The following is a 19,271-nucleotide window of genomic DNA, read 5'->3' on the forward strand; positions in this document are numbered from 1 at the left end:
AAATCCATCTAAAACTACCTATCAAATAGGAAAATTACAATCTCCTCAACGTACCGAAGAATCACCAGGTCGAAGAATCACAGAGGATGCCCCCAGGGTTCAGTCCTTGGTCCTTTTCTGTGGAACCCCAGGGGCTCACATCTGGTGAGTATGGGCTTGGCACACCCAGGGTCCTCAGCTGGATATCATCATTTTTCTCTTTCTTGGTGATTCTCTCTCTCTCCCTCTCTCTCTCTCTCTCTCTCTCTCTCTCTCTCACGGTAATTTGGGAATTTTTTTTTTGGCTGGTGCAGCATAAGTCTCAGGCTTCCTTGCACCATATAGCTAATAATAATAACATTGACCTGGATGAGCTCCTTGGACTGGACCTAGGTCCTGTAGTTATACAAGCCTTTGCTGATGATGTGACCATCTCCATTGAGGCTGACAGCAGAGGAAACCAGGACTTCAAATCCTTCAGAACTGGGCAGCCCTACACAAGCTAAGACTCTCACCCCAAAAAACACAATCCATTCAACTGAAGGGATCACTGCAGCCTACTAGAAACCCCACTATCAAACTTCAAGGCCAAACCATCAAGCTAGTTTATGTTAAAACTACTAGGAATAGTACTTGACCCTAAGGTCACTTTCTCTCCGCATTTTGCACACCTCCATGCAAAAGTGAGAAACTACACTGCTTCCATTGCACGGATGAGTTGTCGTGATTGGGGATTGAATCGATGCACCCTTAAGGTTCTGTACAAACCAATCTTCCTTCCCTTCATGGATCTGGGGTCTGGTTTCACAGGGCAACTCTTTACAACAAATGTAAACTGGGAATCATCCAGCTCACCATCCTTCTTACTATTACAAGGGCATGCTGCACAGTTAGCAACCCAGCCCTTCAGGTTCTTGCAGGTGTCCTTCCACTTGATTTGGAGGTTATTTGAAGGGGCCTCCACTACTGTCGATCCAGGGGCATACCAGCAACTATCCTTGGACACTCCATCAATAATCTGAATGAAATCAGGCAGGAAAAGAAACAAATTGCCATCCTACTACTTCAGACTTGGCAGGACAGATGGACTGCTACCGGACAAGGGCCCAATCACTAAGAAATTTATACCTTATGTGAATGCAGTATTTCCCAAGTCTCCAAATTGGTTCTCTCCTGGTCTTTATACCACCTACCTCATTACCGGACACGGATCAATAAACCACAAACTAACATCCATGGGAATCATTGACAACTCCTACTGTGCATGTGGTGAAATAGAAGACTGGAACCATCTAGTATACACCTGTCAACATTATGAGGACCTCCGCAGCATCCTGTTTACTCGTATACAAGATAACACTCAAGGAAATGAACACTTATTCATCATAGAAGAAAACTACTACTATTAGTTTACCAAGTTTGCACAAGCCCTCTTCACAAGATGGAGCATCCTACTGCCAACACAAAATAGGAACACCCCAAACATCTGATCCTTACCTAACTGGCCAACCGATCTTAACCTGGGTAGGATCAACTTGCGTACAGGCCACCTGATTCCTCAGTGGCAACTTACATGCAGCTCTCTTACTGTGGCTTATTTATCCTCCTTCCCGGGTTCCCCTTTCACCTGATGGCGCTTATTGTTCCATTGAGCAATAAGCGCCATCCCCGACTCTACCTTTATTTTATTTATTTATTTTTTTGTCTCCGTCCAGGAAGCTCTAGCGACTCTGGTGGAGACAAGCCAGAGAATAATGGGCAACCTGGTTACCTCCTAGTGGTGTGTGCGGGCAATGTGGAGTCCCACCAGAGGCCCTGCAACCAAATGCCAGGACACACAATAAAACCTAACGCAATATGTCATATACAACACACAACACTTTCTGGCATTTACAGTAGTACTGTATTCCTTCACAGTGAACATATGGCACAGATGTGGGAAACCACAGGTGGCACTTGACCCTAATACTATGCACACTATGATTCCAAGATATTTAATACCAAAACTGAATAAATGACAGCCGAATGCGTATGTTCTGTGTTTCTTGGATAGTATGAGCAGGAATACTTGTTTTCAGAACATATAATGATAAGAAATTAATCCTGGGTGCATTATTAACAGCAGAAAGCAAACACACGTTCAGAGTGATGCTGTACAGGTTCAACTTGACCAAACAAAGCCTGTACCCAAGCATCAGCCAAAAAAAGATTACTCACTGGAAAGAGGAGAAATGGTAATGAGTGACAAATACTATGATGTGCTTCTAAATCAATTAAAGCCTTTAATCAAAGAAACTTTGATAGCAACTGATGCCCTTAGGCATGTGCCTGTAGCATAATAACCCCATCCTCATATTGCCTATTCTACAGCATCACATACAGGATGTGAAGTTTGAGGTATTATCCCTCCTTCATACTCACCAAATTTGGTTCCACTTTGTTTTGCGAACAAAGACATACTAAGAGAAAGTCACATTAATGGCTTCATTACTGATCGCATACCCTATCTCTCTCTCTCTCTTAAGGATCCATTCATCAGACGTACTGAATAAAGCACATGGAAAAAACAATGGGGGGGGCTACACTGAAGGTTGGCATGCACAGTTTCCTTGTTGTTTGTGCAATAAAACTTAAACTTTTGTGGTTTCATTTGAATAACCATTGCAACTGACAGCTACCATGGCTGAATAATCAAACACAAGGGTAGAGATGTGCATCCACTTGAGTGAGCATGGTTCAAGCCTGCGACTACTAAAATAAGGTGATGTTCTTATATTATCCCTATTTTGTGAACTCCTCTAACCTTATCTGATTGTCCTGGAGTATAAAGAGAGAATTTTTTATTAATACAATAAATAAGAGGAAAAAAATTTACTACAAGTTAAGTCCAATTAAATATCAAACTATCCTGGGTTCTCCCATCACCCTGACAAATTTCAGCACTCATTGTTGACTTGTTGAGAAGTGAGTATGAAGATTCACTTCCTTCCATCTAAAATTTTACAGTATACTAACATCTGTAGATGATGGCAATCATTGTAAGGTACACAATTATTAAGCCAGTGAACTATTAAAAAAGGTAATTATTAAATTGGTGTTTACTTTAGCATGATATATCAATTATCACAAGAACATTATCTGTTGACAGGACTCAAGAATTTATTGGCCATGCTACAACACTGCATGCACCCAACCACAAATCCCCCGTACACACAAAGTTGTTCATAGTTAATTTGTCCCCTTTTACTTTACACTATGTGTTGATAGCATGCCACCAAATGCAGAAGTCTAGTTACTTGAGTTAGTACTATGAGGGCAGTAAGACCAAATGCAAATGAAACTTTTCTTATTGAGAAACAGGATTTTATTAATTAAAATAATAAATAACAGGAAAACAAATTTACTACAGGTTAAGTCCAATCAAATACACTTTTACTTTTAAAATATTACTTTTTTATATTTTTATAATACATTTTATAAAAAATTAAAGGTTAAACTATTTAAATTAATTCAATATTATTAGTATTACGATATCTAGTTTTTCTTGTTTAGTAGCTGCCATCTTATTTTATTTTTTCTTTAATGTCATCATCAAGATAATACTTTAGGTATTACCAGAACAGTACGAACCCAGGAAAAATTTGTTTCTCCTATTTTCGTACTGTTCATTGGAGAATTAATATTCATAGGATAATTAAATGATGCCAATGAAATGCGTTAAAGGGCATTCCACTTCAGGATACTGTTCTAAAAAAAACTGGTTCTTTTCCCTTATTTACTTGACCTAATTCTTCTTATTCACAAATATACAGACATATACAACTGAAGTTCAAAAATATGTAAAATTTAAAAAGGAATGAATCCATTTTTCATCTGTAAAATTATAATTAAAAATGAATATTACCAAGTTATTTTTATGTGTACAATAAATATATTTTACAGCTAGGTTTATTGGTATTATTATCTTTAAACGTTATCAACAGACAGATCATCGACTTACGGGCAGGAAAATCCCTCTGTACCGTGCTGGACATTCGGAGTGACTATTCCGCATGCTAGTAACATTCGGCCGTTCAACCTCTGCGGTTAAGTTCTCATGTGTTTCCAAGCTGTACGTCATGCCGAGTAGCAAATCAGGAGGCAGCCCAAGCCGCCCTTATAGCGTGTGGAAAATTCCCACAGCTGAGGATTTTTCCTATACCGCTATTATTGAACGTTTCAAACGAAGCTTTCCGTTGTTTCCCTTCATACCCCCCTCAACTCTCCCATCTCATATATATTTTTTTTTTAATGCAAGATGGATCCGTACGGTTCAACGAGAACGATTTCGTCAACAGTTTCAATTACTGGATAACTGCAAAGAGTTTGCACTATTGAATGGCGTTTTTGTACTTGCACTTAATCACATTTCAGAAATGCGTCAAACTGAAGAATCCAGTGCATCGATAGCATTGTACTTCTTGGAATGGTAGGTTTTATATGTAAAAACATTATTTTACCAGCTATTATGTTTATATTAATTCAGTAAAAAACACACAGACCTGATATATAGGTATAACTTACTGTTTATACATTATATATATTAATACCAACATACATCTGCAATTTCTCTCTATGTATTCATTACACACACAACACAGTAAAATAAGAAAAACCTAATCCATACCATTTTGTATAGATGGGGACATACTGCTGTATTTCGTCTGTAATGACCATAAAACCTAGTAAGGGAAAAATTCTCTAGTTGATTCAAATAACTTTCACAAAAAAGAGCACCTATTCCTCTCTGAATGTACTTAGCCCATACGGGCGCTCTAAGTAGAAACATGTCACACGTTGATAAGTCACGGGTGTAAAATTTATCACCATATGCGGTTGTTAGTAAACTCACACTAATATGTAACAGTAGTAAAGTACTATTAGTACGTGTCCGGTAACATCAGCATCTTATAGTATAGGTAAACCTGAATATGGGCATACATCTCTCAATCAATAATTTAAAGGTACTTAGGAAATACATTTTGCTGTCATTTGTTCGTTTGATGGCGCTGCTGCACTTCTACGCATAGCAACTGGAGTTAAAAAATAAATAAATAAATAAATAAAAGCCAAGTCCTCTTTACTTCTCAACCGTGATTTACAGGAGTGGAATAGCTCATGGCAAAAACATTAAGAACTGACTTTAAATTATTAACGAAGTAATTACCTACAAATAAATACAATATGCATAAACAATATACATCTAAAGAAATGCTGTCAACGACTTTGTTTTTAACAACAGAGGGCGCCCACCCGAGAAATTCCCTAGTTTCGCTTAAGCAGTACATCTGATAACCGACGAGTTTTATTCACTCAAAAAGGCGACAGTTTATTAACATTATTGTCAGCATTATTAATTAACATAATATTAAACGAGGGTAGGATAAATTAGAAGGACCAAATTTTTAGGAATGTAAACCTGGACAAAACTGATTCTGGAAATGACAAAAAAAAAAAAAGGAACAAAGCGTAGTCTGAATAAATGTTAACAACGCTAATATTATTTCCTAAATTGAGCACAGATTAATTAAATACAATTAAGTGTAGGGAGGGGGAAAAAAAAAAAAAAGGCCATCCAAGTACAATTCTATTTTTATATAAGAAAATATAGTTTTTAAAAATCTGAGTTTTTTTTAATCTAATTTTAGATTTTTTAAAAAATCTTTTTTATACCCCGAACGGCCCAAAGCTAGTTCCAGGAGTTTACATCTTCATTGTAGTTTTAATTTTTTGGCAGGCAATATATTATACCTCAAATAAAAATGGGCTGTTCATTAAATTAGTTAATTTACGACATCTTTTTTTGTGTGTTTATTTTTTAAAGTTACATATATTTCAAGTCTCTATGATTCGAATATATATTTCAAGTCTATGAAAACTGTGTGTGTATATATTTTTTTTCTTTATTTATATATATATATATATATATATATAAAGAAGTCATATTAGGGTCACCAATGACCCTAATATGAAGAATAATTACGTCATCTACCCGTGTGTGTTATGTCACTAACTGCTGTATTCTCTAGTCAATTTGCTGGACGAAAAACCCGAGTTTCCGAGTTGCTCTCTCGCCTGAAACCTCAGCAACGGAATGAAAAAAAAGCTCATAAGTTCCTAGCGTCATTATTATTATTATTATTATTAGCCGTATAGTGCAAGGAAGCCTGGGGCTTATGCTGCACCAGCAAAAAAAAAAAAAATTCCCAAGTTACCCTGAGAGAGAGAGAGAGAGAGAGAGAGAGAGAGAGAGAGAGAGGAATCATCAAGAAAGAGAAGAATGATGATATCCAGCTCAGGATCTTGGGTGGTCCAAGCCAATACTCACCAGATGTGAGTCCTTGGGGTGGATTATAACAGTAGTGCTACTACACGCGAAGACAGTGCAAGCATATAGTGAAACAAAAGAGGGTAAAAAGATTAAGAGTAACACAGTGATTGTCATGATAAAGAGCAAATTAGAGATGAAATGCTCATTTCGGAAGAAAATAAACAAGTACGTTCAAGTGGAGCGAAAGATGGGCCTTAACTGATTTCGCCAAAAGGTGTGATGTGGGGGGGGAGAGAGAGAGAGGAAAACTTTGGAAGTATCCCGTCTGCATGATCAGAATCGATCGAGACAGTTTGGTGCATTTATTCTACGCAATTCGCCGATTTCCAGTTGCAATGACTTGTAAGTGCTTATGATATTGAGTTCTTCGTATAATGATCACTTGCATTGTACTTCCATCGTCTTAAGTATTTTGTGTTTTTCTTCGGTACTGATGAAGTATTTAAAGTTCTCCGTCCATCTACTTGCCAATAATTTTAGAATTTCCATGCAAGTAGAATACCAATATTTTATTTTATATTATTTTTAAAAATATATAAATGTCGGGTCCAGAAGTGCTACAAATAACGAAACCCAAGGATTAATCCCTGGTTCTCATTATATAAAGGTTGTCATAAAACGCTACCGATAATAGTAAAATATTTCTGTGTTATGAAACGAGGAATGAAAGGAATAAAAAGGATGTGTCGGCACTCCAAAACTTAGCCCTTAAATGGTTTCAAGTAGTGGCATGAGCACTGCGAGGACAGGCATTGCCATACTGTAATCATAAACTGCCTTTTGTGATTCGCCCCCAATGTTTGGTTGGTACTGCAGGCTTCAGATGGCTCGTGAGCATGTTGAAATATGAAGCGGTGTTAACATTTGTCTTGATAATGTAATGATGGGCATAATCAAGAGGTCATAATCTGCTCTTTAGATTATTGAAATCTCTCGATTATTAATTGTTCGATTTTGTCCACTATCTTTATGTAACTCTCCATATTAGTTCCCCCCCCCCCCCTTTAATACAGTCAGCAATCACCTCTCCTGCAATGGCATAACGTAGAACTCCTTTAGCTTTAGGGAGCTGGAACGATGCTGCTCTTTACTGCCCGCAAACGTTCAGGCTAAAAGTACGAGTAGTTTATCCATGACTCATCTCTAGTTACTTCATAGCATAGACTAATGTTGTGCAATCTTTTTTGAGCAGAGTACCCCCCCCCCCCACACACAAAAAAGAAAGGCACTTGCAATTTAGATACATAGTGCATAGTATTAGGGTCAGGCGCCACCTGTGGTTTCTCACAACTGAACCATATATTCGCTGTGAAGATGTACTACTGAAAATGCCAGAAAAGTGTGTGCTGTATATGACATATTGCGTTAGGTTCTGTTGTGTGTCCTGGCATTTGGCCGCAGGGCCCCTGGTGGGACTCCACGTTGCCCGCACACACACACACACACACACACCACTAGGAGGTAGCCAGGCTGCCCATTATTCTCTGGCTTGTCTCCGCCAGGACTTCCTGGACGGAGACAAAAAAAAAAATAAATAAATAAAAAAATAAAAATAAATATGTTGAGTCGGGGAAGTACAGAGTGTACGCAATAAAGGAGGGTATAGTTAGAAATATGGAGGATGTAGGCGAAGGCATCCTTCAGGTTATCAATGGAGCAATAAGCGCAATCAGGTGAAAGAGGAACCTGAGAAGAACGATAAATAAGACACAGCAAGTGAGCTGCGTGTAAGTTGCCACTGAGGAATCAGGTGGCCCGTACACCAGTTGATCCTATCCAGGTTAAGATTGGTTGGCCAGTTAGGTAAGGATCAGATGTTTGGGTTGTTCCTATTTTGTGTTGGCAATATGGTGCTCCGTCTTGTGCAAACTTGGTAAACTCATAGTAGTAGTTTTCTTCTGTGATGAATAAGTGTTCATTTCCTTGAGTGTTATCTTGTATACGAGTAAACAGGATGCTGCAGAGGTCCCCATAGCGTTGACCGGTATATACTAGATGGTTCCAGTCTTCTATTTCACCACATGCACAGTAGGGGTTGTCAATGATTCCCATGGATGTTAGTTTATGGTTTATTGATCCTTGTCCGGTAATGAGGTAGGTGGTATAAAGACCAGGAGAGAATCAATTTGGAGATTTGAGAAATATTGCATTCATATAAGGTATAAATTTCTTGGTGATTGGGCCCTTGTCGGTAGCAATCCATTTGTCCTGCCAAGTCTGAAGTAGTAGGATGGCAATTTGTTTCTTTTCCTGCCTGATTTCATTCAGATTATTGATGGAGTGTCCAAGGATAGTTACTGGTATACCCCTGGATAGACATTAGTGGAGGCCCCTTCGAATAACCTCCAGATCAAGCGGAAGGTCGCCCGCAAGAACCTGAAGCATTAGCATTAGTAGAGGCATTTGATGCAAGAAAGCAAGCTTATGCAGCATCAGCCAAAAAAAAAAAAAAAAAAAACCACTTCCACTTCACCCCTCTGTTCGTTCAAAATACCTGTCCAGCTGAGCCTTAAACTTATTTAGGCTATCAACCTCCACCACAAGGGATGGAAGTCTGTTCCACCAACCAACCACCCGCTGGCTAAAGGCAAATTTCCGCACGTCTATCCTACATCTGTCTTTCCTCAATTTGAATTTATGCCCTCTCAGGTGATTATTCTGAGCTAGAGGAAGAATCCCATCAGCATTGAGCATGCTTAAACCATTCAAGGCTTTATACACCTCTATCAGATCACCTCGCTGGTGCCTAGTCTCCAGACACTGTAATTTGCAAAACTTTAAGCCTTTCTTCGTAAGAGCACCCCTTTGTTCCATTCACTAATCTTGTTGCCCTTCTCTGTACTCGTTCCAGCAGCTCTACATCCTTCTTGAAATGAGGCCTCCAGACCTGTATACAGTACTCTAGGTGTGGCCTGACCATCGCCTTATACAATGGAATAATCACCTCCTTATCCCTGCTGGAAAAATTCCTGTATATCATTGACAATACTCCATGAGCTACTCTTACAGCCCGTCTGCACTGCTCAGAGAACTTCATATCTGCCTGCACAACCACCCCCAAGTCCCTTTCATTCTCTACCACTGTCAGTGTTGTACCATAGAGTTGATACGTTGCTCTGGGGTTGCTGTTTCCCATGTGTAGTACTTTACATTTGTCAATGTTAAACTTCATTTGCCACCTCTCAGCCCATCTGCTCAACCTTTCCAGATCCTGTTGCAGAAGCATAGTGTCAGTAGTGTCCTTGACAACCCTGCCAACCTTTGTATCGTCTGCAAACTTGGACATTAAGCTTGATATACCATCATCAATATCATTTATAAATACAGAAAACAATAATGGACCCAACACTGAGCCCTGAGGGACTCCACTAATAACATCAGTCCACGATGAGCAGTGTCCATTGATTACCACTCTCTGTCTTCTCCCCCTCAACCACCCCTTTATCCATAGCAGCAATTTGCCTCCAATGTCACACTGCTCCAATTTGTGTAGCAGTCTTCCATGTGCAACAGTATCAAAAGCCTTTCTAAGATCCAAGTATATAATATCAAAGTTATTCCCTGCATCCAGTTCTTTTGTGACTGCATCATAGTATCCAATCAATTTGGTCAGGCAAGACTTCCCCTTAACAAAACCATGCTGTGTCTGAGCTATAACTGAAGTCTTGTCTAAATGATCCTGCAGTGCGTCTTTAACCAGTGCCTCCATTAATTTTCCTGGAACAGAAGTCAAGCTCACAGGTCTATAATTACTTGTGTCAGCCTTTGATCCTCCTTTGTGAATTGGGGTCACATTTGCACATTTCCAGTCTATGGGTACCTCCCCTGAGTCCAAGGAAGCTCTCATAATTATGGCTAAGGGTTTGCTTACTTCCTTTGCTGCCTCCTTTAATATAACTGGATAGATCCCATCCACCCGGGTGCCTTTCTTGTGTTTATCTTCAACAGTTTCTCCTCCACTTTACTCCCAGTTATTTCAAGATTCTGTAACTTACTGCTAGAGATGAATACACCTCTGGCATTCCCCTCGCTGAATAACTCCTCATGTGTGAATGTCGATGCAAAATATTCATTTAGTTTGTTAGCCACCTGAGCAGGATCATCAACACTTGACCCATCAATATCAAGTGGACCAATCTGATTCATCCCTTTCCTTCTAGAGTTTACATAAGTAAAGAACTCTTTGCTGTTTTTCTTTGCATCCCTTGCCAAGGATTTCTCGTAATCTGCCTTCGCCTGCCTAACCTCCTTTGTAACTTGGTTGCATATCAACTTGTATCTATCATAGGCTTCTGTGTCATGTATTAATTTGTAAGTATCCCATGCATTTTTCTTCTCTGCCATATGCCTCATTAGTTCATCTGACATCCATTTTGGCCTAAACCTTGAACAATATTTCTTAGTTGGTATGTAAAGCCTAGTAGCTTCCAAGATAAGTTCTTTGAATGCTTCCCATTTTGAATTTGCTGTTGGTAACATCATCAGTTGGTCCCACTGTATAGAATTTAAATACTGTCTCAGTCCATCGTAGTCGCCTTTACGGAAGCAATAACCCTTCCCTTTACCCCTAATGGTAGTTACCTCTTTGAGTAAATCCCACTTCAGCACACTGTGATCACTGCCACCTAGTGGTTCATTTATCTGCAGATTCTTAATGCATGAAGAATCACTGCTGATAATCAAATCAAGAGTATTACTCCCTCTAGTTGCCTCCCGAACATGCTGATGTAGAAAACAATCATCCAATAAATCCACAAAAGCCCTGCTAGTGTGTGAGTATCCAGCCCCCAAATTACAGTCAATATCTGGGAAATTAAAATCTCCCATTATAAGACACTCTGATTTACTGGCCCACTATTTCCCTGTACAGTTCCTTATTATACTCATCAGAGTCATTAGGCCTATAGCACACTCCTACTCTCAATTTTGATCTCCCAATGTTAATGTCACACCAAACTGACTCCACACTGCACTGTCCAGCGATGTCGACTGGCTTCACTTCCTTGGTTTTTATGTGTTTCTTAACTAATAGCATAACACCTCCCCCCTTCCTATCCTGTCTATCCTTTCTGTAGACGTTGTACTCCCCAAATTGCAGTTCCGCATCCCTTATATCTGTGTGACACCACGTCTCTGATATCCCAACAATATCTGCCTTCGATGTTTTGAGCAATACCTCAAATTCATCAAATTTATTTACTAAACTCCTAGCATTGGTGTACACGCAAGTATACCTGCACCTAAATTGAAGGGCTGGGTTGCTAACTGTGTAGCATGCCCTTGTAATAGTAAGAAGGATGGTGTGCTGGATGGTTCCCAGCAATTTAGATACAATACAGTTATTGAGATTATACAATTCAGTTTTCCCAATTTCAGTTGTGTTGGCGTACCGCTAAGATTATGCGTACCATCGACTGACAAAGACGACCATCTTTCTTCAGCTTCATGCTGAAGAACCCAACACGTATGAACCCTTCGTTGTTTCATGTCAACTAAAATTTTGTGCTGCATTAGTTTCGTTATGGAAGGCATGTATTGCAAACGGAGGAGATTACGCTGAAAAACAAATAGGTTCCTTAATAATGAAGTTTGGATAAAAAAAAATGCTTAATAGCTTCTGCTGTTCTCCTTTGAATTACCCTCCTATTTCTTTTTGAAATACATACCATAAATGAATAAAGAAAGAAATTTCTCTTCAACTCTGTGTGGCCATCCCTGCCATTAGTTTATTGTTTTTGTTGTTGGTCCTTCCGTAGCCAGGTGGGAAGGAGCAGCAGTGCGTAGCACACGCTTCTTGATTTGACCGGGGTTCGAGCCAGTCACCACCAAATACGGAGGATGCGGAAAGGTCAGGGAATGACCACCGCATATTCCAGGAGTAATATGGCCTTAGTTGCTAATGCTCCTAAAAACCAAATAACAACAACAAGAACAACATTGTTTTTGTTGCACAAATAAACCAGCACAACAGTTAATAATGAACTGTGCATCGTATTTGTGGCAGTCTACATGCTCGATCTTGTAATGTACGAGTTCGAATACATATCTGGGGACACTGCCAACCCAAATAGTCATTAAACATATAGGGCTGGCTGAAGGTTCATTTGTGTAGGGTAATGAACTGCTTCCTAGTGTTTTTATAATCTAGAAATAGCTCAAATCACTAGATCAGAATAAGTTTACATCCTTAGGAAACTATACTCGCTCGTTTGTTTTTATATATATAAATGGAAATTGTAAGATAGATAATGCCAATATCTTTCATTTTCCTTTTATTAAAGCATCTTCCAACATATTGAAGCCACAGGCGGACACAAAACACAATTCTGACTACTTATGGTCTCAGAACCTCCAGCTGTAGTGTGTCTGTGAAACGGCTAATTAGCAAGACATTTGAGAGATCAACCACACCACGTTAGGCTAACAAACAAATTTAATTAAACACATATTAGTACATACATATTATTGAATGTACTAATATAAATGTGACCAATTTATTACACCCGTTAAGTAAATTATTTCATTTCGATTCATGTAATTCTCTCTCTCTCTCTCTCTCTCTCTCTCTCTCTCTCTCTCGAAAGTAGTTGAGTACACAAGGGCAAAGAGAAAATGGCTGGGCTTGAACTAGTGAAAAAAAAAACCGCATATGCTAAATTTATATGTTATGTTCCATTAAATATTTCCGAATACCAGTTTCTTTCTATTTTAATATCTACTGTTGTCGTTATTTCTATTTATTTGCAATGTATAAAATCGTTCATTTCGCGAGTACTAGTTCACAACATGTATTCAGTTTACATTCAGTTGTATGTATTTAGTTTTTAAGGCCTTTCGATTGCCGAAATCATATTTGCTATTTATAGATCATTAAAAAGTATTGGGCAACCACAACACACATACATGCCGGAGACGGGATTAGAATCCACAACCTTTCTTAGGCAAATAAGTCACCCACTTGACCAATTAACATTTTGGCGACTATCGCTTTCTGTAGATTATAGGGATCAGAGCGATTGCATTATATAACAATAACGAACTAACGTGAATACTCAGGATAAAATGCATAACCTAAAAAAAAAAAAAATCTGAATTTTAAAAAATCCAATCCAGAACTTGCTAATTCTCTACGGATACCATAAATCTGCCGATGTATAGCATCTATGGCAAAGAAAATGACTTCTGCAACCCCACCACATGGTCTGCGTGAGATGGAAACAATTATTGTTTTATTTTGCTTTTGTTCACGAAGACCGAACTAAACTATGTACACGTAAATAGAAAAAAAATAAATAAAAATAAAATTTAACCCCAGGGGCTCATATCTGGTGAGTATGGGCTTGGCACACCCAGGGTCCTTAGCTGGATATCATCATTTTTCTCTTTTTTGGTGATTCCCTTTTAATTCTGACACTTTCTCTCTCTCTCAGGATAACTCAGAATGTTTTTTTTTTTTTTTTTGGCTGGTGCAGAAAAAGCCTCAAGGCTTCCTTGCACCATATGGCTAATTATAATAATAATAATAATAATAAAAACCGAGTAGATAAGAAGATACAAATTATTTGCTTCCCTCCTCCCGTAACTAGCCAATTGACCTCTGAATTTATTCAATCTGTCGGCCTCAACTACCTGTGAAGGCCAGCAGTTCCAGCAATCAACAATTGGCTGCCTAAAAGAAAACTCCCTACAATATAGTCCAAGCCTCTTTCCCTGTAATTTTAATTTAAATAAATAAATTTTCTGTTTATACTCCGGGACGACCAAACGATCAGAGGAGTTCACAAGACAGACAGAATACAAGAAATAGCACCGTATTTAGCAGTCACGGACTTGAACCCCGGTCACTCAAGGCACGTGTACTTATGCACCCGGGCGCCTGACCACTAGGCTACGGCGGCCAGTTTATAACCCCAAGTTCTGGAATTCTCTATAACAGTGAAAATTCCGCCATCGTTCATTTTACTATCAGGTCACCTCTCAGGTGTCTGGTTGCAAATATGTAGTCCACATATACGGAGTTTTCCTCGTGTAGGCGCTCTTTTGCCTATCTCATCATGACAGTTGCTCGTCTTTGGACCCTTTCAAAAAGTTCAATGTCTTTTTTCGGATGAGGTCTTCATACTTGAACACAGTATTCCAAATGTGGTCTTACAATTGCCTTATACAGTGGAATTACCTTATCGCTACGGGATAATGTTCGATAAATCATCGATAGCAAATCTTGGTATTTCCTGGCTGAAAGCAGAGCAGGAAGTTTTCTGAGCAGTGTAAACTGCTCAGAAAACTTCCTGAGTACAAATTGGTATTCCTGAAACGTTCGTTTTGTTACCACTATCCTACCACGTTGTTATTTCACTGGATGACCTTTTGTTATCTTGCGCAAGTTTTGACGTATCGCATCAACGAGATGTTTGCGATCTCTGGATTATTGTTGTTGTTTTTGGCTGAATGTTATTTGGTGAAAGCACTTGCACAAAAACGTCTCTACAAAAATGGCATTTATCCATACAGTTTTATATATGCCATAAAATGAATCCGGAAAGGATTTCATTTCTAGTATTGCAACTTGTTAGTGAAGCCCAAGTAGTTGCAAAACGTGGCCACAACAGAACTACTGTTTAATTTTTGCTACAATATAGCGTAATGTTATTAACGTTTTCTATTTATACTTTGGGGCGGTCATTTAGTCCCAGATAAATGTACCAAGTTTAATGTTAACAAGAATATTAATGTTTAATGTCAACGTAATGTTGCATATTTAGCGAAGTCATATAAAATCTACTACGGGTGACTTATTCGCTACAAAATGTATTCAGCATGACGACTAAAACAAGTGGAATTAATTTAGGAATATACACTGAGTGGCCACTTTTATTAGATACACTTACCTTAACGCATATAGGTTTTCCCCATCTTTATGTCTCAGAAGCCTGGATTCATCGTGGTATTGAATCAACGAGGTGTCGATAGCATGCCAGACGGATGCTAGTCCATGTCCACTCAATTACTTCTCACAGTTGCAAACTGGATGGTTGATCCGTATCCAATCATCCAGAGATCCAACATACTTCATATCTATTCCAGAGCGGTCATTGCTTCATCCAGCAGGTGTTAAATTGGATTGAATTATTGTGACTGAGAAGACAACCGCAACAGGTGAATTCATTCTCATGAAAATGACCTTGTTTCATGATGCACCGAGAAAACACTCTCCGTATATCGCCAGTATTAACGTTTAATAGGATAGCTATAGGGATTCATGCTGTTTTTATTATATTCTGGTCCTCCCATCACGGCGTAAAACAGCAGAAATCGTGATTCATCATGCCAAGCAACATTTTTCCAATATTGTAGCCAATGCTGGTATTCTCGACCCTAGAATAGTCCTTTGTTGTTTTTTGCTGACAGGAATGGAATCTGGTTCTGTCAAAGTACGATGAGTTATACATTCTGAAATGCTTCTTTGGTTACGACTGTGTGTACTACGGTGTTTGTTTGACTGGCTATAGCCTTTCCGTTACCCTGCACAAATCTTGTCAGCCTCCGTTAGCTTCTCGTATTAACTAAATGTTTCCAATCACAAGATCGCCGTTGGCTGGATCCTGCGAACGAAAACAGGATTTGGTTACTGGACCAATCTCAATACACCAGAGTCGTACGTGAAAACCTCAGTAAGGTTTCAGTTTTCAAGATGCTCATCTTAACTTGTCTGGCACTTGAAAAGTCACTTAAATCTTTCATTTTATCCATTCTCCCGATAAATCGTGCACATACTACATTGATACGTATTAGCTCACCATGCTTTATATCGCACGTACAAACACGCGATGTTACTCTATTTCATGAAAAGGACAGTTGTAACTAATAAAGTGTAACTAACTCACTGTATATGCAATTGATATTTATACATATACATTAGATAATCGTTCTGATATTTGGCGAATTAAGCCCATCAGTGTCCGTTAGCAATTTAAATTACACCGGAATGCAAAAATTAATATATATATATATATATATATATATATATGAAATATGAAAACGAAGAAGTGGAAAAAAAGGAAAAACAGGAAAAACAGTACGTGTACCTGAATGCGAAAAGCAGCAAAACAGGATACATGTATATAAATAAGTGTCATCGATGAAAGTAAAATAAAATAAAAATAGATGGAGAAGTTATTAAACACAAAATGCCGAGCCTAGTTGAAGAAAAAAAGAATGTTAAGAACCTATATAAAATTAAGTAGAATTAAATCTAAATTAATGCCGAATTAACAGGCCAATCATATGTACAAAAGCTGAAAGAAAAAGAGGGGAGGGTAATAGAGATAAAAATTATAAAATAAAAATTAAAGAATTAAAAATTAAAAATTGGTACATAGATCAGGTATTTCATCAGGGGGCTACACCTGATCTATGTACCAAACACTGTGTTTCTATGCAAACTCATGCTGATGGAGAAGCTGTAGAAATGAAATGGATATAAAAAATGAAATAGATATAAAAAAAAAAAAAAAATTAAATGGATATAAAAATAATTTTTTAAAACTCCAGAAACATGAGTGAGGTAGCCCCAACGCAGTGTATTTAGATTAATAAATTATGTAACGTAGTGTATTTAGAAATAAATTGAGTCGATAGTATGTAAGAACGCAAACGCAGTGTATTTAGTAAATTAAGTGTGTAAGAACGTAAGTTTAAATCAAAAGTATGTAAGTTAAATAATAATGAATAACAAGACAGCGGTATAGAAAAAGGAATTGCTTCCTTTTTCTATACCGCTGTCTTGTTATTCATTATTATTTATAGAAAAAGGAATTGCTTCCTTTTTCTATACCGCTGTCTTGTTATTCATTATTATTTAACTTACATACTTTTGATTTAAACTTACGTTCTTACACACTTAATTTACTAAATACACTGCGTTTGCGTTCTTACATACTATCGACTCAATTTATTTCTAAATACACTACGTTACATAATTTATTAATCTAAATACACTGCGTTGGGGCTACATCACTCATATTTCTGGAGTTTTAAAAAATTTAAAAAATTTTAAAAAATTATTTTTATATCCATTTAATTTTTTTTTTTTTTTATATCTATTTCATTTTTTATATCCATTTCATTTCTACAGCTTCTCCATCAGCATGAGTTTGCATAGAAACACAGTGTTTGGTACATGATCAGGTGTAGCCCCCTGATCTATGTACCAATTTTTAATTCTTTAATTTTTATTTTATAATTTTTATCTCTATTACCCTCCCCTCTTTTTCTTTCAGCTTTTGTACATATGATTGGCCTGTTAATTCGGCATTAATTCAGATTTAATTCTACTTAATTTTATATAGTTTCTTAACATTCTTTTTTTCTTCAACTAGGCTCGGCATTTTGTGTTTAATAACTTCTCCATCTATATTTATTTTTATTTTAATTTATTTTTATTTTTATTTTATTTTACTTTCATCGATGACACATATGTATATATATATAATCCAAAATTAAATAAAGAGATAAAAAGTAATCAAAATATATATTAAAAATAAGAGGAAATATATATATTAAAATAAATAAGAAAAAAAGTAGTAGAAAAGCTTTTTATTTCGTTTTATTTTATTAATTATTATTTTCAATTTATTTGGTCATGTAATGTTGTTAGTCTACGTTTCCACCTTAAAAAAGTGAGATTTCACGTAATTCGGAAATGGGTGCCATCAAGGGGGCACCGCTAAATTTCTTTTAATTGACTTAATTTTCTAAATTATTTTAGGAACGTTGCTTCAACACTACCCTCTTCTTCTTTATCCCCCTACATATTTTTCTGTTATTTTATTTGGTTGAGTTTTTTTCCCCTTACTGGTTTGCCATGCTGCTTGGCAAATATCCTATTTTAGTATATATACTGTATATTATAACAAACAAAATGAAATTAAAAAAAATCGTAAATGTGACAAAAACGTAAATTTATTTACATAAATGCTATTCATCTTTATAAGAGAATGTCATATTTATAAAAGGACAGGACTGAACTGTAGAGATCTAATTCTGCCATGCTGAAGATGACAACTGGCGCTGGTCGAAAGCAGGGATGGTAAAAAAATAATAATAAATCAAGTCGATGTATCAAAATATGGTCATGTGATAATCAAAAACCATATATCGAAAATTTATATATGCTGTTAAAGTTCTTGACTGACCGACAAAATTACTTTGTGCACCTTAACTAGACGAAAGTATAAGCGCAAGTTTGAACTCTTGGTTTGAGCTTGTGGGAATTTAGAGAGACTGCGTTTGATCCACAACTGGGGTAATCGGGTCCAGAATAACCAAGAGTCTTCTGTACCAGAAGGAAACAGAAAATTAAATAGGGAGCCAATTCCCGAAACTTTCGTTAGAATTTTAGGGAACAACTGCTCTACTGGATCATGACATTCCTGTTACAACAAAAACACTGTAACAAACTTCAAGAATCTGAAACTGTGTACAGCATACTTTCAAAATCAGCAATAAGCATGCAGTGAAAAGTTTGATGGTTTTCCGGTTAAAAATTATTGGGCAATGAAATTATTGAATTGAATAAAGGGAAAAAAAAAAAGAGTAGGTCAAAAGGACTACCTGAGCTGCTGTTTATAGCAGTTGGTGGCGTCAACAAGTACTTCAGTACACAGGCCCTCCTGCGGAAGCGTCTGCCCAGCGAAGCGGATGGGAAGGAAAGGGAGGTGTGAATGCGCGCAGACAGGTTTAATAGGGGCACTGGGCACTCGTGATCGCAATAATGACGTAAACAAGTCGACTTTATACCGAGCTTTGTGTGTGTGTGTGTATGATAGAGTGGGGGGGGGGGTATTTATGATATGTTCCATTTTATCTAAACTGACGTATGAGGAACTTCGATATGTTATCTTAGGTGGTATCATCAGCTGAG

At 37.5% G+C, this 19,271-nt stretch overlaps 1 protein-coding gene across 3 annotated transcripts in view; it reads right to left on the reverse strand.

The window, feature by feature from the left end:
- LOC150076517 (phosphoserine phosphatase-like) overlaps window positions 1-19,062 on the reverse strand; it is a 68,896-nt gene extending 49,834 nt beyond the window's left edge. Inside the window, exon 1 of one of the 3 annotated variants that reach the window (XM_090387094.1) lies at window positions 18,962-19,062. Coding sequence is in view for 2 of the 3 variants with exons in the window: in XM_090387092.1 (XP_090243218.1) it covers window positions 4,646-4,807 (162 nt within the window). In the remaining variant the exon portion in view is untranslated. Of the gene's footprint in view, window positions 1-3,979; window positions 4,105-4,645; window positions 4,939-18,961 lie in introns of those variants that run through there. The other 2 variants (XM_090387092.1, XM_090387093.1) reach the window with 2 other exon arrangements.
- Between the last annotated feature and the right edge of the window lie 209 nt (window positions 19,063-19,271).

Source organism: Mastigoproctus giganteus, chromosome 13 (assembly GCF_048544385.1).
Source record: "Mastigoproctus giganteus isolate SK-2022 chromosome 13, ASM4854438v1, whole genome shotgun sequence".
Classification (NCBI taxonomy): Eukaryota; Metazoa; Arthropoda; class Arachnida; order Uropygi; family Thelyphonidae; genus Mastigoproctus; species Mastigoproctus giganteus.